Raw genomic sequence first — 23931 nt, 5'->3', positions numbered from 1 at the left:
TGAATGAATGGCTTTATTTGCTGCAAGACAATTTACAAACACAACGATACAATTGTATAAGTACGATTGCTGACAAACTTTTTAAGACAACCTGATATATAATGGTAGGTAATGGACTATATATATATATATATATATATATATATATATATATATATATATATATATATATATATATATATATATATATATATATATATATAACGAGAATATATATATATCTTTGTCGAAAAAATTGTCGATAACGTCGTCGTAATGTCGTTGGGAAGTTTCGCGAGACAAAGCGTTGTACTTACCCCGAAGAAGAATTGCTGATGGAGTGGACACAATTGACGGAAATTTTATAAAATATTTGTTATATATAGACATCGTTAAAAATTAGCTCAAGTTTTGAAAGTAAAGGTTATTGAGTAAACGTGAATGCAGGTAAATTTAAATACATGTATGACTTACAATAGCCACTTAAAAGGCCGGCAGCACAACTGCAATGCCGCTGGTGTTGTGGGTGATCATGGGTGACGGTAGTCACTTACCATCAAGTTAGCCGCATGCTCGTTTGCCCTCTGTGTTGTAAAAAAAAAACTCAGATGTTGCCAGTTTACCAGTAAAAACCTCGATAAATGTACAGTAACCCATCACCTAATACATTTTGTATTGCGATGGCATATTTGTTAATAAAACATTTTTTTTGTAAATTTAACACCTTATTTCAAGTTTCATAGACGAAGGAGTGACAGTTTACTTTTTTTTATACTATTAGTAGTTTTTAGTTTTTTTTTAATCAATAAAAATAGAATTTGTTTATAGTAACACTTTCGTTTGATTTTGGCGCCTAAAATATATACAAGCATTGTTTTTACTCAACAAAGTTTTTACTAAAGTGTGTATGGTTTTTTTTTTATTATTTCCTGACTCGAAAATTACGTACTTCATGTTATTAATTTTTTTTCTATATAATAAAGGTGGCAAACATGCATACAGTTCGTCTGATGGTAAACGGTCACTGTAGCCTATGGACGCCTGCAACACTAGAGGTGTCACGTGCGCGTTGCCGAACCTGAAGAAACCTTAATACATTTTTTTTAAGTCCTCCATACTGTAGTCTCTAGGGTAAATATAATACAATAAATTTCAACATTTCATGTGCTAAATAGAATATAATAAGAGAAAGAAACGCCATAGAAAACACACAAGAGAGACGTGTGATTTTAATACAGATTTACATAACGTGGAAGATAACATTGGTTTGTTATTCAATATCAAGTAAATAGCTAACAGATTCGATTGAATTTTGCTACACAGGTAGGTGTATATCCTAACTTCATGCATAGGATACTTTATGTACCTACTTTAATGGATGATTAATGGAATGGTAACCCTGCTTGCGCTATCGGTATACGCTGGCGGGGCACCAGTGAGGAGTGATAGGTGAATAATGAAAAAGGGCAGGTCAGTCAGCTCATCGTGATGAATACACTAACTCAGATGCAGGGGGAACCGCGTGGAGGTCGACCTGACAGGGTATATTGCTAGCAATGGGACTGGTAATTACCGATCCCTTCCCCCCTATGTACCTAGATAGTAATATTTTTTTTTGTTTGGAAACTTAACAGCGCCCCTAGCGGATGGTTTGGGAAACTCAGATTTCCATAAAAACTTATCAGTCTATGACGTAAATTTTTGTACTTATAAATACAGAATTGCATAATTAATTAAGGGAATAAAGGAAAGTAAATATAAACAAAAATATTTCACAACGTAGCGTATCAATGGCAACGTCGAAATTTTCGACAATTTTCGATAACCAATGAACAACTTTTAATGAGTTTTTTTTATACAACTTAGAATGGCAAACAAGCTGACAGCCCACCTGATGGAAAGTGGTAACCGTCGCCTATAGACATGAGCAGTACCATGGACATAACAGAATATACTGTTTCACCCATGATACCCCCCATGCGTTGCCATTCCTGAGGACTCAGGTGTTATTCCTCTGTACCCAGTAAATTCACGCCGTATCCTGAATTCAATTCGGTCAATTCTGAAGTGCCAATTCTCTAAACCTGTCTTTAAAATAAAAAAAAATTGATATAACAGCAAAATCTTTATTGTAAGTAATCATTAAATTATATATTAGGCTAAAAAATAAAGAAATGACACGTCAGTATCGGCCCCAATGTTTCGGATTATTTGAAATTGCGTTGTTAGCGAACTAAATATTAAAATAAGTTGCACTTAAATGTATCACAAAAATTTTGCATCTAATACGTATTTTGCTTTGTAATAGTTTTTTTTGCTAACAATATTAAAAATTTTAACGATAGCTCATTAATTTTACTGCATGATGAGTATTTTAAGCTTTTTTTTTTATAATTTTTATATATTTTTTGTTTTATAATTTCTGCATCATTTTAATGCGTAAACACTCATTTTATTTATTAAATAATACGTCGAGATACATAATATGCATAAGTATATAGAACAATGATAAAAAAATGAGTCAGCTAATTTGACAATTATCTGATAAAAAGTTGACCAGCGTTTGAAACTTGATGCTCGATGCTCTATTTATATAATCTAAGGATATACCCTACCCGTGTGCCAAATTTCATTCAAATCGATTCAGTATTTTTTGCATGAAAGAGTAATGAACACCTATTAATCCATTGTCACAAACTTTTTCATTTATTTTATTAACAGTATAATAGGATTGTTCAACTGTACTTAAAAATTGGCTCAATTTTAATGTTGCCATAAGTCTTCTAAGTTTACATTGAAACTATGAATAACTAGACAATTTCAATTCTTGCAACATCTCGAAGATTGTCTCTACGAGGCGATACTTCATGTTGAAGGTGGCGCGGCGCGCGTCCACCGAACCATAGGACATGTTGAGTGTGAATAGATCCGGGTAGAACTGAAACATGTATATTTCAGGTAAAGCTTGGGCAGTTTCATTTTAATGCAAAGGAAAGGGGGGAGGGGATTGCTAGTTATGCGGTTTACCATTGCTAACTATATACCGAGTCAGGCCGACCTCCATGTGGTTCCCCCGGAACCGTCGCGCTGAAGTTCACATTTTTTTTAATGGATGATAACACGGTATAGAAGTGCCTCTGTTCTCTTGATGATAATGATTTATTTTATCCTAAAATATCATCATATCAATCTTTAACTGTCCACTGCTAAACTGAAAAGCCTCCCTTTTAGGGGTTTTGCCAGTAGTTGCCACGGTTGGTAGGCGGATTGGCAACCGCAGTTAGGCTTTCGAGATGATTTAAGAGCGACGCTTCTGTCCATTCCTCGTCCTCAATTAGTCGGTTAGACGACACCCATGGGAAAGGAAGGGGTGGCCTATTCTATGCCGGGACCACACGGCTAATGAAAGGAATAAAACAATATAAAAATATATACATATTTCACCTGTAATCCCATCATTGGTTCTGAACTATACTCCTGCGACATCTCATTACATTTGAGTATGGTGGCCCTTTGTGGTGTTACGTACAGCAGCTGGAATTTGGACTGCAACATACGGAGATAATATTAATAATTTGACATTATTAAAAAGTAAATACAATTGTATTCCACAAAAAAAATAGACTTTAACTATTTAACAATTTATTTATTTATTTAATTTAACTATTTATATTGCATAATGGTAGAAATTTCCATTATAACATTGAATGCCTAAAACTTATATAAAAGAACAAGTTCACTTTAAGTTGATCGTGTCTGGATAACTTTTTAATGTCCATTGCAGAAAAAAAAAACATAGCTGTCAAATTTATTTTTTAACCATTTTTCCTTTAATTTTAAACATAAATTATATCACTTTGATTTATTTCGCCAATAAAAAAAATCATGCAAAGAAGGGTTAACCACCTCGAACGAGACCCTCTCGCGCATCAAATGTGTTCCGATTTGCGCTATCCCGAGTACCTCTCGCCACTTTAAAATATTATGGATACCTTCTCGTCCGTTTGTATTTCATAGAGCTTAGTGTATATTTATTGTATGCTTGTGGGAATTTAGTGCGTGCACCAGTGCTAGCTGTTAGTTGATCGCATTTCACAGAAAAAACCCTCGCATTAAGTGGTTAATCGTAGTAAAATCAGTTATTTTTATTTAAAAACTAAACTACTTTTTTTGAAACGATTTTGATAAAATTTCTGTGAGATCAATTTGTATTTTCAAGGATAAGTAAGCTGAAGTGGTAAAGGGCTGATCACATAACTCGAAGAACCGACAATCAATGGGGAAGAAAGGTTCTTAATTGGTGATCCCGTATGGGAAAACGCAGTGTACGGTGACCCTCCACTAGATGGAGTGACGACCTCAAATACATTGTAGAGAGTCAGTGAATGCAGTTGGTTTAGGACCGTTCTTTATGGCAGTCTATGGGAGAGGCCTATGTCCAGTATTGATGATGATGAGCAAATGATGACGATGATGAATCTCTATTTCAGATAAAAAAAAAAACAAATCAACTTCCTAGTTGAAAATCGATTTGGAAAATTATTCACATTACACATTACTTATCATTCAGGATTACAGATTATTCTTCTATAGAATTTTTATCAAAATCGGTTCAGTAATTAACTGAAATAACTGGTTTTATCACAATTGAAGTAAATTTTTTAGGAATACATTATTATAGGTTGTCTGTAAGAGATTGCCCTAACGATAAGACCGATTTTTGTACCTTTATATAAGTATATATTTTAATCTGTATTTATGTTACTGTATTTCACTTGAAGTGTTCAACTGTCATTGTATATTTTTGTTTATGGTGCAATAAAAAGTTAAATAAACAAATATAAAGACTAGATATGTCAAACGCACCTCTCTTTTCTTGTCGACTGCCTCTCGTATTTGCATGACGATAGTCCGATAACCAGCAGCGGCATTCCATCTATAAGTATTGTTAGTAATGCAGACTACCAGGCGCATTGCTAGCAATATACTTTGTCGAGTCGAAGTCCCCTGGAAATCATCGTGCTGAATTCCAGGTTTATACATCACTATAGGCTAACTGACCTGCCTTTTCATTATCACCTATCATCCCTCACTGGTGCCCCGCCAGCGTATACCGTTAGCATAAGCGGGGTTACCATTGCAATATCATTCATTAAAAAAAATACGTATTGTTATTTACTTATAATGGTTTGCCGAAGGCAAGCGATAGCGTTGTAAAGCATTTATTATATATATTGGGACTTCAAGAGAATTCCACCACACATTACCATTAGCGTATTCAGCCATATTGCCGTGTGATCTCTTCTTTTACTGTAAGTATCGTAAGAGGCGATTAAGGGAACATGATGGTTGAGGCAATGGGCTGATTACATAGCACGAAAAACCGACAATCGATGGGGAAGAAGGGTTCTTGATTGGTGACCCCTTACGAAATCATACTCATTATTACCAAAGTCTGACTGCGGCCAATCCGCCTGTCAAGCGTGGCGCTGCTGGCAAAACCTCCCAACAAGGGGAAGCCTGTGTCCAGCAGGGGACAGTTAACGGCTGACATGATGACGAAGGTTCAGCATACCACATAAACAGAGACAATAAAACGTACAATTTACATATATGAAAATGTCTATTCAAAATACTATTCTGAAACTTGCAAGATCTATTTACAGACAGAAAATATTCTCCTGCATTCAATTGTTTTTTAAAAATTAAATTTCTCTCCATTTGTTAATATTAATGACTAGCATTTACCCGCGACTTTGTGCATGTCAGTGGGATATATTCACTGACCACCGGAATAAATAGTGGCCTATGTCTTTCTCCATCCCATATCATCATATCAGTCGTTAGCTGTCCACTACTACTACCAGTAGATGCCATGCTTGGCAGGGATCTCCATCGCATATATTGCGTGTATATTAAAATTTCATAGCGATTCGTTGTCATACCTGCTCCATTGAAAGTTGTATGCTCTGGAAAGAAACGCCATAGCGTGGTAGTTATGTCTTTCCATCACCCACTCTTTGGGGCAGGAGCCTTCGATGTGGTTGTGAGCGTCGAAGTCGGGGAAGAAGTCGCAGGCTGCCTCCCTCATTATCTGGATGATGAAAATTTGGTGATGAGAGGGAAATGGATTATTAATAATGGGGTTTAACTGCCCCATTGCCAGCAATATAGGGAGACTTTGTACAAAAGTCGATTGCTTGGGTACCTCTGTCCCATTCGTGTTTCTGCCGTGAAGCAGTTGCGTTTGTATGGCTGTGTTTCGGTTTGAAGGGTGGATATGGCGTGAATTTACTGGGTACAGAGTAATAATACCTGAATCCTCAGGAATGGCAATTTTCATTACCATTTTCACCCATAAAAAAAAAAAAAAACCAGTGATATGGACTTTCGCAAGATAACGTCTAGTTCAGTAAAATAGACCGGCTAGTTCTAAAATATTAAATTTGAAATAGTTACTTGTAGCATCCTCTTCACGCTGTAGGGTTTGTTGAAGTGCTCCTTCAGTGCTGGCGTGGTGGCGTTCGCGATCCACTTCAGCCGCACCGAGTTGCCCACACACAGCCACGTCACCGTCACACTCACGCCAGTCACTGTTATTATGACGCCTTTACTGCACAGATTAAAAATCAATGAAAATTTTATTACAATATAAAGGTTATTACAATATAACAATAATATTGATTTTTTCCCAAAATAATTAAGCAAAAGGTTTTTTAAAGGAGGCTTTAGAAGTAATTTTCAGAGTTGTCAACGCAAACACAACGTGATTTCACAGGATGTTCTTGCAATTATTACATTATTTATACATCTGCCTTTATCATATTGCACCTTAGAAATACTGAGCAAAAAAATCTTAGACTAATGGACTGATATATTTAAACTTATGTACCTGTCGGGATCTGGTTTTACATCCCAGCCCTGGTACGGCATATTGCTGTATCTCAGCGTAGCAATTCCTATAGGCCCTGTAACGAAAAAATAAATTGTGATAAAGCCATAATGCTTACTGCGTTAGATATTTACAAAACTGTATTTCCAGTTTTATTATATATATATATATATATATATATATATATATATATATAATAAAACTGGAAATACGGAGGACTAAGTGATACTAAGGATAGGTAGTGGGATTTAGCGTGTTGTCAACACAATTCTTTTTTTACACAACTTAGAATGGTAAACAAGCTGACGGCACACTTGATGGAAAGTGGTAACCGTCGCCTATAGACATGAGCAGTACCATGGACATAACAGAGTATACTGTTTCGCCCATGATACCCCGCATACGTTGCCATTCCTGAGGACTCAGGTGTTATTCCTCTGTACCCAGTAAATTCACGCCACATCCCACCCTTCAAACCGAAACACAGCCATGCAAACACAACTGCTTCACGGTTGAAACACGAATGGGACAGAGGTACCCAAGCAATCGACTTTTGTACAAAGTCTCCCTCTGATGAAATATTCCTAGAGACAAAAAATCATCATCATTTTGACTTCTATTTTACTCTTATTAAGACCCTTCATATATATTTTTCTTAAATATCTTCGATGTACAGATGTCATCTAGATGCGATCACTTACATAAAACGCCCGTCCTGAACTGCACAGTGAGTTTATCCTCGTTGAACTTATAATCATTGACGTAGTTGCTCGTCCAGAGTTTCCTCGCCTCCTGCCACTGGCAGACGACCGGTGGTTCTGACCATACCAGTTCTTGGGGGAGGCTAGAAGAGATATCATATGAATGAAGAGAATTCCTGAACAGAGAAAGTTTTTGCCTCTAGAATTGAGATTTGTTTGTACTTTTTCATTACATACTTTGACCGGTTCTGAACTAATTTTGATTGTTTTTTTTTGTGACAAATTGGGTTTACTCTCATCTTGTTTCCATCTACATACGTTTGTGTTTATCATATTATTCAAAACATAGATCATTCTGAATTTTCCTGTATGTTTTTATTTATTTATTTATTACATCCACTGGGTGAGCCTTACAGTCTTCCAATACTGAAAACCCACCCAGGAAAGCATGAGTACAATAACATATAAAAAAGGAATATTACACAAAAATATTAAACAAAAAATAATATAAAAAGATTTAACTCAAACAAAAAACGTCTGAACACAAATATTCTGTGGTCACTCGACGAAACTCCAGCAAGTTGGAGGCAAATACATCCAATTGCGGATACTGGCTCAAAATATCATTGTGTAGTTTCAATGCAAGAGATAGGGGAGCCTGCTTTGCTGATTTATGTTTCTATTACTTGATTTCTCTGTCAATCCTAAAGAAATTTTGATAATTATTTGTACAGCAATATGGTTCTATTTTATTTGGTGCTCTCAAGATTGAACTCGCTCCTTTTTGTGAATTAAAATTTCAAATCATGGTTGTATTTTTTATGTCTATTTATGGGGCATGTTTAAAAAACTCCTAACTTACTCAATAAACACCAACGCCAGTTTTTCATACTCGGCTTCCACTTTCTTCATTTCCATCTCAATCTCTTCTGGGGTCCGGGTCACCCCCACCGGTGGCGGGGAGGGGGCGCGGTACTGTACCTGGTACGTCATCGGCTGGAGACTCTTGGGCAGCTGAACTGTGCGAGTAATATTGAAATAAATTTCGGTCATGAAATGTATGAGGAAAAATAGCTGAAGCCAGAACTTAACGTTACACTCATTTAACTGCATCTCGCGGCTTTGCCGTAAATAATGTATTGTCTATACTCGTATTAAGTTTGGACTTAACCTTGTAGTTGTTTGGAGGAAATACCATAAATAACAACTAACTTGATTATATTATCGATTTTCATATAATGAGAGAATGACAGCGGAAATGAATGTGAGAAGTAAACGTCGCTGTCATGTCTGTACGTCCAGTGCGAAACATAGAAAGAGGTGAAATATCTATGTACAATTAAATTAACCTACTTGATGGAAAAGAAAGTAATGATGTTGACAAGTGGCTATGAGGTGAATATTTACAATATTTATTTACAGACGCCACAACCTAACCGTGTAGCAAATTTCATCAAATTCTGTTTAGTAGTTTTTGTATAATAAAAATCTATTCATGAATGAATGGATTTTCACGGCGATTCATTCATTCATTCATTTGTTTTATTATTCATTCATTCGATGAATGTGGTAAGTTCAGGTAGTATTATACATTTTGTGCAACTGTAATTCAGCCAATTTGGCATGCAACATTTTTATATGTATTATTAACAATCAATTTATTATTATTAATTATTCTGAAGAAGGGCCAAATTAAAAGTACCCGTAACCGGCGAGCGTGTATGAAAAGATTGATGAATGTGGAAGAAGCGAAAGAGGTCTATTTGAATCGAAGCATTTGGCGTTCCATTGTTTCTGTCTACCCTAATGGGAGACAGGCGTGACAGATATGTATGTATGTATTAACAATCAACTATTAATTACAAGTTATATTACTAGAGCCACATTGAAATTCAAGTTATTATTGTAAATTTATACATGGAGACTTCATGCGTTGCTATTCCTGTTGAAAAAGATACCTCCATATTTTATATAGTTATAAAATAAACTATTAAATATCTTAATTAAAAATCAAGTTAATTTTGACTAGGCAACATGCGGACGAAGTCGTGGGCATAGCTTGTTACACTATGAAATGATGACAACAAGCATACGACCCGCCTGATGGTGAGTAGTTTGTTACAGTGTCCTATGATGCAATCGACGGATATAAAGTTACAATAGATAAGGTGAGTTAGTCACACGTCATGATAAATATCAAATGGAGCGTAACATAATTTTAGATAAGAATAAACATATATATATAATAGTAGACAGTTATATATATATATATATATATATATATATATATATATATATATAACTGTCTACTATTGAACATTGATGATGTCGAGTCATTGATCAAGGTTTAATGGTTAAAATTTAATATGCACACACACACACATACACGCACACGCATGCAAGCACGCGCACACACACACACACACACACGCACAACACACACACACACACACACACACACACACACACACACACACACACACACACACACACACACACACACACACACACACACACACACACACACACAAAATCCATTGTTTTCAATCCAAAATCCAATTTTATTAATTTTCTCCTGTGTTATTGTTATTTAAATGTTGTACCGCATGTTATGGAGCGGGCGTTAATAGCTGCGACACAGTCTCTTTGTGACTAAATGCAGTTATTATCGATCCTAAAAAGAAAACTGTAAATTAAGCTAAGGATCCCAAATAAACATTTTTATTATTTTTATTTATTTATAAGCCTCCCTCATAAGGGGAGTTTTGCCAGTAGTTGCCACGCAGTCAGAAGGATGCTACCAATTCCTCATGAAATGCCGTGAAATGTCCCATTCTATGTCGGAATCACACGCTCAATCAGATATGATGTTTTAAGTAAATTTAAGATCCGGACGAGTGGCGGTCTTCCACTGTGCGTTTTTCAAGGCACTTTCTTCAAAGCCACGCACAACCACTCTTTGGAATCAACTGTCAGCAGCAGTATTTCCGAACCGATACGACGTCATAACCTTCAAGAAAAGAGCATATTCCTAGGCCGGCAGCACACCTGCAATGCCTTTAGTGTTGTGGGTGATCATGGGCGGCGGTAGTCACTTACCATCAGGTGAGTCACATGCTCGTTTGCCGCCTGTGTTGTAAATAAAAAGATGTTTATGTAGCGATGTTTTTTAACTCCACAGGATATAGAGTGTGCATTCCAAAGGCGATATATCGTTTATGTATATGTGGGCTACATCCACAAATTAAGTGCTGCAGCGTTTCTTCCTCATTGTGACAAAATCTGTAAACACTAAAATGCGTAACAATTTTATCTTTTTAGTAATTTATTTTATATATATATATAATGATTAAATTAATATTGATATCAATTGCATGGAATAGATAAAAATGGTTCTGAAGCAATTTGATAGTTTAAGGAAGTCATGCTTAATAAATTCTATTGTATATTCTACAATGTTCAGAGGGCCTACCATGAAATGTTTTCCGAAATTTCGGAACCGAATGAAACACAAATTTGATGTTAAAATTACATAATACTTACCGTTTAAAAACATTATCCCTTTGGACTTTTATGGTAGGATTTATGACGATAGAAATGTTAAGCTCCATTTACTGGGTCGATTTAGGTATGAACGAAAACACGAAATTGAGTCCGAAACTTCGGAATTTCATTTCATGGTAGGCCCCCAGACCATTAATGGTGTGATGAAATGATGTTTTCTTCATCATCATCATCATATTCGTGAACTGGTGTAATTTGCTGGGAAAGATCTGTTCAAGATTATTTTATGACGGATTTTGATGTGTACATTACGTGATATCTTCGTAATTCTGAAACGATTTTGACGACTATTTTTACGAACAACAAGGTTTTCTTCTATTTCGGTCTCTTTCTTAATACAACTTAGAATGGCAATCAAGCTGACGGCCCACCTGATGGAAAGTGGTAACCGTCGCCTCTAGACATGAGCAATACCATGGACATAACAGACTATACTGTTTCGCCGCTGAAACCCCCCTGTGCGTTGCCATTCCTGAGGACTAAAGTGTTATTCCTCTGTACCCTGTTAATTTTACTGCTATATCTCAACCTTCAAATCGAAACATAGTCATGCAAACACACATGCTTCACAGTAGAAATACGAATGAGACAGAGGTGCCAAAGCAAACGAATTTTTTACAAAGTTTCCCTCTGGTATAAAATTTGTTAAAATTGGAATTGCTTTGAATTATAATAAAATTATTGTACACTGCTGTATCCGCTGACATTGATGTTCCTTTCCACTTTGGGCTTGTTGGAAGAAAACTCTTTCAGAGTTAAACTCGCCTTTGTACTTTTGATTACCTCTGTCATATTCTTATAACTGGTGTGTACAATAATAAATAAAATAAAATAAATAAATAAAAATCGAGGTAGATTTTTATTTATTTATTTTTACTAGGTTGATATTAACATATATGTCTAAGTCATTGTGTTTTATTTTATTGCGTGATAATGGAATGGTAACCCGCACTATCGGCACACACCGGCGGGGCACCAGTGAAAGATGATAGATGTGGATGAAGCAGGTCAGTTAGCCCATCGTGACAAATTCAACAAGAATTGTTCACGATGGTTTACAGGGGAACTAAGTGGAAGTCGACCTAATAGGGCATATTGCTAGCAATGGGGCTATCAAACTCCATTGCTAACAATCCCTTTCCCCCAAGTCATTGTTTTTACTGCACCCATATTATTTTATAGATTGGCGCTAAATGAGATAAAATCAGATGTTTTGTATCATCCGCTTATGCCTATCAGGTGAAGGAGCCTTGTCTCTGAAAATGAAAGATAAGATAATACTTACCTATGTCTAAACGATAACGGACATTCGATAATTTACAACCAATATGTTCCAACGGCTGCGGACGCGTTAAAAAAAAAGTTATAAATATTTTACTATGGTTGTTACTATTTCATCTTTATGCCATAAGTAAGAGTGAGATAAAGTGATAGTGCATTGTGTGACCGTTGTGAATTGCATTTATGATGACGGATTACATGTATAGCTTACGCTCAACAGCGCCATGATTTTAAAAATATTGTAAGTATATTATTGTAAGTAATTTATCAGAGGGAGACTTTACAGAGGGAATAAAAGTCGTTTGTTCGGACACCTCTGTACCATTCGTGTTTTTACCGTGTAGCAGTTGTGTTTGCATGGCTGTGTTTCGGTTTGAAGGGTGCGATGTGACAGTGAATTTACTGGGTACAGAGGAATAACACCCGAGTCCTCAGGAATGGCAACGCATGGGGAGTATCATGGGCGAAACAGTATACTCTGTTATGTCTATGGCACTGCTCATGTCACTTTCTATCAGGTGGGCTGTCAGCTTGTTTGTCATTTTAAGTAGCATAAAAAAAAGTTTATTAGTTTAGTATACGGTAATACCTACCTAATTAAAAATTTAATCTACGTCGATTTTTATTATAATTCAAAACAATTCCAATTTTAACTAATTTAATACCAGAGGGAGAGTTTGTACAAAATTCGTTTGCTTGGGAACCTCTATTCCATTCATGTTTTTACCGTGGAGCAGTTGTATTTGCATGACTATGTTTCGATTTGAAGGTTGAGATATAGCAGTAAAATTAACAGGGTACAGAGGAATAACACCTGAGTCCTCAGGAATGGCAACGCATGGGGAGTATCATGGGCGAAACAGTATACTCTGTTGTGTCCATGGTACTGCTCATGTCACTTTCTATTAGGTAGGCTATCAGCTTATTTGTCATTTTAAGTTGCATAAAAAAAAGTTTATCAGTTTACCTAAAAATGAAGGAGGTATTTAATTCGGTTGTAATTTATTTTATGTTTGTTACCTCATAACTCCGTCAGTTGTAAACCGATTTGGAAATTTCTTTTTTTGTTTAAAAGGATATTTATTTATTTATTAATTTATTTATAAAAGACACCAACAATATGCTTACAACAATTAAGCAGACAATGTACAATGATATAAGTAAGTAAAAAGTGAAAAACTACTATTCAAAAATGCTTAAATCTAAGTTTACTTGAACAAAAATATCACAATCTTGAATTATTAATGACTAAAGTCTCACAGAAAATGGTATAATTAGTAAATAGTAGAGCAGCAGATGTCGCGTGGTCCCGGCATAGAATGAGCTATCTCTTCCTTTCCCGTGGATGTCGTAAGAAACGACTTAAGAAATTTAATCGTCGAGGTATGGGCAGCAGCGTCCCTCTTAAAACATCACCAAAGGCTAAATTGCGGTTGCTAACTTACCTGCCAAGCGTGGCAACTACTGTCAAAATTCCCCAATAGTAAACTGCAATAAGGAACGGCCCCGTTCCTTATGGCAGTCTATGGGAAAGGCCTATGTCCAGCGGTGGACAAATAATGGCTGATATGATGATGAGAGTACCAAAGCACTTAGTTGGTTCGGTTACAAATACATTTTGGAATCAAAAAGTACCTATATATTTTAAAAGGTACGTGCTGTAGGCGTATTTTGTCATTTGAGAAGATGGCTGTATGAGTTGTGGTATGAGCCCGGACATTTTTCTTTTCTGTCAATGTTCATATATGTATTTGTAAGTAATGAAAAAAAATATAGATATGAGAATTTGGCGGGAAATCATTGTAAGGACTATATGCACCTATTTTGTGTGATAGGTACGTAAAATTTTTATTCCTAATTTAGTACAATAGATACTTGTTAATTAAGGCTAAATTACGTTCAGTCCTCACCTAAGAGTTTTATATAAATTTCGAAAAATCTATTTGTAAATATTTTTTGGTACATTAAGACAAGTAATTAAATAGTGTGATGTATTTTTTTCTATACAATTTGTAATGACAAACAAGCTGACACCCCCTCTAATGAAACGTGGTAACCGTAGCCCATAGATATGAACTTGTAGTATGAACACCATGGAATACTTTGTAATGTTTATGCTACTACTCATGCCATTCCTGAGGATTAATGAACTTGCGCCATCTACGACTATCTATGTCCGTGGGTGGTCTTGAACTTGTTTTTTAAATTTTTACAATAATGAATTTCCAGAAAAAATCGCATTATATTTATCAGATATTTTATCGTCCACAGCCACTGTAATGAGTTATACTACTTATCTTCGGCTTAAAAGATAAAGAAATGTTGTTTTGCAAGCAAATCATTTGGTATTCTGCATTTATTTAAAAAAACTTAAGCCGTTTGACAATAAAGTAGAAAATTACTGTATAGATAATCATATTACTTACAAATCTAAGTATTGCATACTGGCTTTTACCCGCAACTTCGTCTGCGTGACCGGGATGTGTTCAGTGACCGCGGTCACTTTAGGTTATGGGTCATAGGCTACTTTTATCCCTTTTAGCCTGTAACCTTTTCCATCCCGTACCAGAGGGAGACTTTGTACAAAAGTCGTTTGCTTGGGTACCTCTGTATCATTTGTCAAAGCAGTTGTGTTTGCATGGCTGTGTTTCGGTTTGTAGGGTGGGATATGGCAGTGAATTTACACGGTACAGAGGTAAAACACCTGGGTCCTCAGGAGTGGTAACGCATGGGGGATATCGTGGGTGAAACAGTATACTCTGTTATGTCCATGGCACTGCTCATGTCTATAGGCGACGGTTACCACTTTCCATCAGGTGGACCGTCAGCTTGTTTGCCGTTCTAAGTTGTATAAAAAAATTACTAATTTAAATTTAGTTTGTGGAACCGGCGATTGCTGTTGTAAGATTGATATTTTCCATTTATACTAATATTATAAAAGGACTATATACTTGTTTGTTCGTTTGTAATGCATAAACTCAAAAACTACTCGACCGATTTTCAAATTTCTTTCACCTATAAAAAGCTACGTTATCAGTGATTAACATAAGATATATATTTTAATTATTTTTGAAAATTCTATCTACACGTGCGAAGCTGGATCGAACCACTAGTTTATTTGTAAAATTGAATTTATCAGTTATTGTAAAATTAAGAACGCCTAAGTTTACGCCTTACAATTCATTAGGTAGTTAAAAAAAATGAATTCATGTGTCAAAAGATTGTATTTTTTTTAATATGCTGAATTTCTCCAGGGTATTCTGCTGTATTCTACCAGCCATAGCGTTGCCAAAAGATCCAACAGTATGTCTTACTGGCTACATGACCGATGTACAGAAATGGGTAGACGAGTTTGGAACTCTGACGGTAGAGCCTAACGGTAAATCATTTATTTACTATAAAGAGAGACTACAGAGGGAGACTTTGTACAAAAGTCGATTGCTTGGGTACCTCTGTCCCATTCGTGTTTCAACCGTGAAGCAGTTGTGTGTGCACGGCTGTGTTTCGGTTTGAAGGGTACGATATGGCGTGAATTTACTGGGTACGGAGGAATAACACCTGAGTCCTCAGGAATGGCAACGCATGGGGGGTATCGTGGGCGAAACAGTATACTCTGTTATGTCCACGGTACTGCTCATGTCTATAGGCGACGGTTACCACTTTCCATCAGGTGGGCCGTCAGATTGTTTGCCATTCTAAGTTGTATAAAAAGAAATATCATAGAAGACGAAGCTCTTTAACCAGTGCGTGTTGCCAGTGATGACTGGCGGAATCGAAACGTGGTCCTACAAGATTGTCCGTATGCAACAGCTATAAGTTACTCAGCGGGCTATGCAGAGGGCTATGCTCGGAGTCTGTTTGCGTGATAGAATCCGCAAGACAACCAAAATAACCGATATAGCCCGAAGGATAAGCAAGCTGAAGTGGCAAAGGGCTGGTCACATAGCTCGAAGAACCGACAATCGATGGGGAAAATAGGTTCTTGAATGGCGACCACGTACGGGTAAACGCAGTGTAGGAGGACCCCCACTGTATGGAGTGACGACTTGAAATGCGTTGTAGGGAGTCAGTGGATGCAGGTGGCTTAGGACCGTTCTTTATGGCAGTCTATGGGGGCGGCTCATGTCCAGCAGTGGACGGATAATGGCTGAAATGACGTTGATATATTTATCTATCTTCACGCCACGCCCCTTACGGTGTAGGCAAAGAGAATCGAGTGACAAAAACCTCTATGTCTTTCTGAATAAGATGTAATCTTGCAGAAGTCCATATCATTGATTAGAGTTATTTTCTTCAATTCCGCTATCATTAGTATGTGTTCGCCGTGTGGTCCCGATATAGAAGGGGCCACTTTTACCTGTCCCGTGGATGTCGTAAGAGGCGACTAAGGGAACTTCATGGTTGAGGGATGGGTAGCAGCGTTTCTTTTAAAACGTATATATAACTCGTTTCAGAGTTGGACCGTTCAATCGACCTGTCTACTAATACCAATGTGGTGACGATGCTGCAGAAGAACCTGCAGTCGCCGTACAGGTCTAACGCCGACATACGGTACCTCAGCCTGGCTAGGTGCAACCTTGAAAGAGTTCCACCAGTAAGTATATGACAATAATTTATCAAGTTTTTATTTATTTTCAAATAATCAAAATGTTAAGGCTCGAAGAACAGCAATTTATGGTATATTAGCCATGCGATCTCGGCATACAGTGGGCTACCTTTTTTTCACGTGCGTGTCTTAAGAGGCGACTAAGGGAGGGCGAGGGATGGGCAACAGAGTTCTTCATAAAATATCACTAAAAGCCTAACTGCGGTTGTCAAACTGTCTGACAAGTGTAGCAATTCCTGAAAAAATCTCTATATGGGAGAGGTCTATGCTCAGCAGTGAACAGTAAACGGCCGCTCAGAAGTCGAAATTAACGAAAAACTACACAAGAAACTTATATTTTTAATGCTGATAAAACCTGCATGTATTAATAACCCACATACATCTCTCTATGGCTTCTTTTATTATTTGAATATAATGAAATCAATCTAATCAGGAAGAAGAGTGGCTAAAATTCAATGGTGTTCTATCCCCTTACCAGAATGCCAGGTTAACAGGCTTGCTTCTACAATCCAATATGATCACAAAGTCAATAGTTCGTTCAATACCCTATAATCACGTTACTTTAGCTAGCCAAATATATTTCTTGCTCTTTGTACTTTAGACTCAAAATAATAAAGTCCAAGTTTACAGAAAACATGCATTATAGAAAATATTCATTTCCGTTTTAGGTAAGAGTATTGCTAATTTCCAGGTATTTGATCAACGGGACACAAACGGGCGTCCATTGCGTCAGACAGTGGAGTATTTGACTCTGTACGGAAATAATTTCAAGGATATCAGTGCACCTGGAGTCCAGTACGACATCATGCTCAATGCGACTGATGTAGTGGAGACACATTTAGAGTACGCGAAATTTGGGGGTAATTGTAGTAAAAAACACTTTTAGAACATAAGCTAAGCTATAATAGTTGACTGATATTCTTGCTCTATTACATTTAACAACATCTTGGATCTTATCATCACTTACTGTTAGGTGAGATAAGGTCATAAAATGCAATACCTAGTTTATATACTCAAGACTGAAAAATTCGAATAAAAACATATATTTTTTTTACAGAAAAATCAATATGGTCCACTGGATTTCAATACACAACATTTGCAGTTTTACGTGAATTTGACCTTCGTGCGTGTTCAATTGAATTTATTAATGGTTTAATTTTTAAAGGAATGCCAAATTTAGAGGCTTTATATTTGGGTGAGAATAACATTAAATATATCCACGGCAAAGCATTTGTTGGTCTGAATAACTTAATTCATTTAGACCTTAGTAGAAACAAAGCTTACGATAAAAATGGTGGTTTAACATCTGTTACAATGGAATCAGCAGATTTATTTGAAAGAATGTCAAAATTAAGATCTCTCGACCTGTCTTTTACGGAGATGGGTAGAAATGTACGTGTGTTGAGTGGATTAGGAAAAGAGTTCCAGAGACTCTCATTATGTGGAAGCAAAGTTAGAAGTGTTCCCGAAAAAGCCTTAAGTGGGACCTCAATGAAATATTTGGATATATCAGGAAATTATGGAATATTAGAAAATTCAAATATTTTAGCGGGGTTGGAAGACACTCTAGAAATTTTATACGCAAACGAAGTAGGATTTGAACATTTTCATTATTTATACAAATTTAGTAAACTTGAAGTTTTAAAATTGACGAACAATGAAGTTATGTTAATCACAAAAAGGGTCGTTGCTTCACTGACCAGTTTGAAGGTCCTGGATTTAGAGAGAAATAGATTTGGCTCTTGGATTCCACCAATCTTTTCCACAATGCCAAATTTGCGTTTTTTATCTTTGAAAGACAACAACCTAAACTTAATCTCAGCGGAAATCATAGACGATATTGCTAATATATCCTACGTATCATTGTCTGGAAACAATGTAGTCTGTAACTGTCATTCGAGAGAATTTATAGATTTGGCTGCAAGAAATGATAATGAACAAAAACAAACATTAATAGATTTATCGATACATACTGATAATAACACTCTAAAAGCTATTGATTATCATATAGCGGAGAGTGAATTTAATAGTATGATAGAATTAAGAGCCAATATATCAACAATATGTGATACGGAGAAGTGTAAAAAGTATTATGTCGATAGAGATCATAGATTTTTAATTATAGATTATGATATACATTCATATGTTTGTTTTCATGAATATAAGAATAGATTTATGTCATTTATCAATGTAAAAACATGTAAGGATTGGCAGCGTAGTTTGGAAAAAGTAAGAAATCTTGACACTAGCACCAATTTGGTTCTGTTATTGACTTTACCAACAACATTACTACTATTGTTATTAATTATATTTATATATAGAAGAAAATTTGGTTATTTCTTTGTGACGATGAGGAATTCGGCCACGTTGAGTTTGATATCGAGAACTGACATTAATGAAGGTAATTTAATTAAATAATTGAATTATTATTATTATTACATCAGCCGTTAACTGTCTACACTGTACGGCTGGTATGATGATACGACAATGTACAATGAAAAGAAAATTAAAAATGATACACCGACCCTAAAATAAATAATTTGCACTTAATAAATATCTTGTCTGTAAACGTACTTAAAAATAGACTAGTGTTTCTACCATTTTAGTCGTAATATTGGGCTTTTTCTTGCATTATATGGAACATGTTACTTCCAGAGGGCAAGATATATAATTATGACGTCTTCGTATCGTACTGCAACGGTGACAGAAACTGGATGTTGGATCATCTGCTGCCTCACTTGGAAACTGAGTGTAGTGTTAGTGTTTGCTTGCACGAGAGAGACTTCCAGGTGAGTATTTTTAATGAGTGATAATGGAATGGTGCAGGGAGGTCAAAGATATGGCCTGGAATAGAGCTGGCTGGAAGAGAATGCACGAATTAGTTGCATCCACAGGAAAAAAGGTTTATGTGAAAATAAGAATGGAATAGTAACCCTGCCTGCACTATTAGGGTACGCTAGGGCATTAGTGAAAGATGATAGCTGTCGATGATCAGGTCAGTTGGCCCAGAGAGATGAATTCATAAAGAATTAACTAAGATGGTTTCGGGGGGAATCGCGTGGAAGTCGATCTAGTAGGACATATTGTTAGCAATGAGGCTGTTTGATCCCCAAATGAGATTGTCCATTACTAACGATCTTTTTCCCCCTTTCCGGGTGAGTTATTCAATCAGGAGCATCCGTATCTCCTCGCAACACGATTTGTGTATATGGTCTGAAATATTTTACATGCACATGTTTGGGAATATTTAGTTATATTTATGCACCAAGAAATACAAATATATAGATTAAAACACATTAACCTTGTCATTGCTGCAAATTGTCAGAAAAGGTCTTTAAAGTAATATAATTGGTTTCAGGTGGGTCTCTCGATTCTAGAGAACATAGTGTCGTGTATGGACCGCTCTAGAACAATCATGTTGGTGATTTCTAAGCAGTTTCTGCGCAGCCAATGGTGTCAATTTGAAATGCACTTGGCGCAGCACAGGTTGGTGATAAGAACAACACGCGGATGTTGGTTCACTGTTTAGTTAAATATTACATATATACATATATCTTGAAGTTAGTGATGCTTCACTAAGGACGAGATCCATCTTGCTGAATGTTTATAAACCCTTAAGATTCCTAGTGTACCTTATCATCCTAATTATTGTATTATAAGATGTATATACCAGAAATTACTGTAATAATTTTTACGACATTTTTTTTTTAATCTTCTCAGTATCAACAATGATAAACTTATTAATTTTTAAAATCATCATCATCATCATATTAGCATTTAACTGTCCACTGCTGAGCATAAGCCTCTCCTTTGCAAGTTTTGTCTTTGGTTGCCATGTCTAGCAGGAGAATTGGCAACCGCAGTTGTTTTAAAAAGGATGCTGCTGCTCCTCCCTTGCCCTCGTTTAGTCGCCTCTTACGACATTCACGGGAAAGGAAGGGGTGGCCTATTCTATGCCGGGACCACACGGCCATTTTTAAATTACTTGTACTTAATTTGATAACATTATATCCGTTAGTTTCTTGATTAGAATTATTTTGTTTAATTTCGATACCACTAGTGTGCGGTCGACTGTTAAACCTCGAAGATTGACTACTATTTTTATTACCAGAAGTTCTATAACCTTTCATATTAGCCATCAATCTTTAACCGTCATTCAGTCCACGTATGTTTTGTGATACGTATATCACCTCTAAACGAGGCATATTTAGGTAAATTAATAGACCGCTGTTTGGAGCCTAGTGTAAACTGCGTGTTTCGCAGTTTGGGCATCGAACGGTTATAAATTAAATTGAACGAAATAAAATAATTTTTTTCAATTAATTAGTGATATGAACTAATTCTTCGAAAAATTACTCCTAGTTCAGTAATACTATAGGTGTTATATTAGTAAGTGCATTTCCTTTAATTATACAATTACTTTACAGACTTTTAGAGACACGCCGTGAAGATCTGATCTTAGTATTACTAGAAGAGATTCCAAGGAGTCTCCGGCCGACTACACTGCACTATTTGATGTTGACGAAGACATACATCGTGTGGCCCAAAGTATCATCAGAACAGACTGTATTTTGGAAGAGATTAAAAAAGAGCTTGGTGGTACAGCAGCGTAAATACAAGAATACTACATTAGCCTGAATATAAGGACGTTGTTTGCTGATCCACCAGTAGAATTTATCATTATTAATCACTGATGTCTCTCCCATTGTAGGGGGGAAGGTAATTTGGTCTTAAAATTTGTGGTCAAATTCCTTGTCTTTGAAGACAGCAGTAGATTTATTCACTGAACATCATGGATTTCATTGCATATCGTGGATTATGCTTTGCTACCGGCTATACCATATCATACCAGCCACTACATGTCCACTGCTAGACAAAGGCCTGCTTTTGTATGGGGGGAGGGGGTTAGCCAGTAGTTGCCATGTTTGGCAGGCGGATTAGCAACTGCAGTTAGGCCTTGGAGATGTTTTAAGAGGCATGCTGTTGTCCATACCTTAAGCATTATGTTTCATTACGACACACACGGGAAAAGAAGAGGGGGAAGCCTACTCTAAGCCGAGACTACAGCTATACAGCAGGTGAAAATGTATTATGATGTAAAATTGCATCAATTGACTGTATAAGCCGAGCCTCTCTAAATATGCAAACTTGAGTTCACATCTTAATTTGGATTTCAAATCACTCAATTTTAAATTAGTACTTGACGTATGTGAAAATATAAATTAAAATTTAAAGACAACCAACGATTTGCGATTCGAATTCAAGACTGCAGAGTTCTTACCAAAGAATACGAGAACTAAAGACACATGTTAATGTAAAGTGATTAAAGAATTGCTGGTTCAATTCTAAGCCAATACATACTATTCGATATATTTAATATATATGGTATTGAAAGATTATCACTGTTGTTTTATTTACTTAAAAAATCGTATCAGATATTATGATAAGAGTTTGGTTTTCATAAGAATACAAGGTACAGTTAGCGGTATATTTCTACTGACCTTTGCTTAATATCCTTTCTTAATTTTTCTTTATCCTTCTTTTTATAAGGTTATCAATGCATTACTATTTTACCTGTAACTCTACTACTACTACATCTGTCTTTTAACGAAGTTGTATATAACAATATTTTAACAATGAAACAGTATAGGGATCTTCGAAAGGTGTGAAAAGGTCTCGTAATTTTTTTTTTATTATTTATATTACTATTATTATCATTAGTTTTAGGTTATTTTGCAAATCACGTGTGGATGCTGTCGTATGTTTGTACAAAATAAATATTTTTCTTTATTTCATCAGGGCAACAAAATATATTGGCAAACAAGTCGATGGCTTATTTGATGGAAAGCGGTCATGAACAGAGCTCCAAAGATCTCACAGAATACTCTCTAATTGTATATAAATTGCCATTACTGCATTTATAGGTTATGGTAAATGTTGACTATCTGATGGATTATGTGCTTGTTTATAATTCATAATGGTATAAAAGAAACAATAAATTAATAACTCACGAGTAGTAAGAGTGATGCAACCGCGCATCCATTTAGGTTGAGGAGGTGTGGTCAGGAGATCTAGGTTGAGTACTCCACCGCATATTCTGAAATAACATTTCGTTTTTGACAGAATAACAGTACCACAAAAAACCCGACATTATTTGTGTGAATCGATTATGTTAATTTTTTTATGGCATCCAGATTGATCCCAAAATATTTACTTTCAGATAAAAAAGAGTTTTTTTTTAAATCGGTTTACAACTGACAAAGTTCTGAGGTAACAAACATAAAAAAATACAACCATACAAAATATAAAGTAGGTAGCAAACTTATTTGAAACATAAAAATTTGTTACCTGTATTTCCGTAGATTAACTTCCCCAGAGCGCGTTCTTGTCATGCAGCTTTTGAGGTATTTTGCAAAAGCTAATTCTGGAATCCAAATATTAAGGTTGTTTTAAAACAAAGGAATAATTCAGAGGAAACAAGTAAATGTAGATAACTTTGCAGAAGTGGTGTGTTTGCTTAAACTGAACGGAGGAACAGATATAAATGCGAGCATGGATAACATTCCTACATGGTTTCTTTACCTTCATATATTTTACTACATACAATTTTTAATAGGTACACCTATATTTAAGCAAATAACTAATTGAGTGATTGATATATTGAATGAATGAATGAACGGTTTATTTTCTCTTCACAAAAGGTGGAATAAAGTAACAACATGAGGTACAATTTGAAATGAAGACCAGTTTTGTGAGAGACTGGTGCTTGCGGTAGGTTTAGAAGAACCTGTGTTACAAGTCACCAGTGCCCCATCTCCATGGACTACACAAATACAAGGCAACCAATTAGTGTTATAATACACAGATAACAATAATAAGATATAGAGTGCAAGAATAAACTTAACATT

General features: G+C 35.9%; 2 protein-coding genes across 3 annotated transcripts in view; one reads left to right on the top strand and one right to left on the bottom strand.

Moving 5' to 3' along the window:
• Positions 1–2570: 2570 nt before the first annotated feature.
• LOC113509321 (dynein axonemal intermediate chain 7) overlaps positions 2571–23931 on the bottom strand; it is a 42029-nt gene continuing 20668 nt past the window's right edge. For both annotated transcript variants that reach the window (XM_052893077.1, XM_052893076.1), the window contains 10 exons: positions 23372–23447; positions 23035–23120; positions 8435–8591; positions 7573–7715; positions 6872–6947; positions 6439–6592; positions 5925–6073; positions 4846–4915; positions 3424–3525; positions 2571–2917 (listed from right to left, as the gene is read on the bottom strand). In XM_052893077.1, the coding sequence (XP_052749037.1) occupies positions 2780–2917; positions 3424–3525; positions 4846–4915; positions 5925–6073; positions 6439–6592; positions 6872–6947; positions 7573–7715; positions 8435–8591; positions 23035–23120; positions 23372–23447 (1151 nt within the window). In that variant the 3' untranslated portion in view covers positions 2571–2779. The remainder of the gene's footprint in view (positions 2918–3423; positions 3526–4845; positions 4916–5924; positions 6074–6438; positions 6593–6871; positions 6948–7572; positions 7716–8434; positions 8592–23034; positions 23121–23371; positions 23448–23931) is intronic.
• LOC113518661 (toll-like receptor 13) lies at positions 12444–22422 on the top strand. Its single transcript, XM_052893075.1, has 8 exons — positions 12444–12658; positions 15672–15796; positions 16872–17011; positions 17715–17883; positions 18081–19424; positions 19679–19812; positions 20382–20509; positions 21451–22422. Exons 1-8 carry the CDS (start codon positions 12642–12644, stop codon positions 21659–21661), a joined length of 2268 nt encoding a protein of 755 aa, XP_052749035.1. The 5' UTR covers positions 12444–12641; the 3' UTR covers positions 21662–22422.

Source organism: Galleria mellonella, unplaced genomic scaffold (assembly GCF_026898425.1).
Source record: "Galleria mellonella isolate WM207_F2 unplaced genomic scaffold, CSIRO_AGI_GalMel_v1 utg172, whole genome shotgun sequence".
NCBI classification, from domain to species: Eukaryota; Metazoa; Arthropoda; class Insecta; order Lepidoptera; family Pyralidae; genus Galleria; species Galleria mellonella.
Note: the sequence above shows the minus strand (reverse complement) of the source record. Positions and strands in the feature narration are given on the sequence as shown.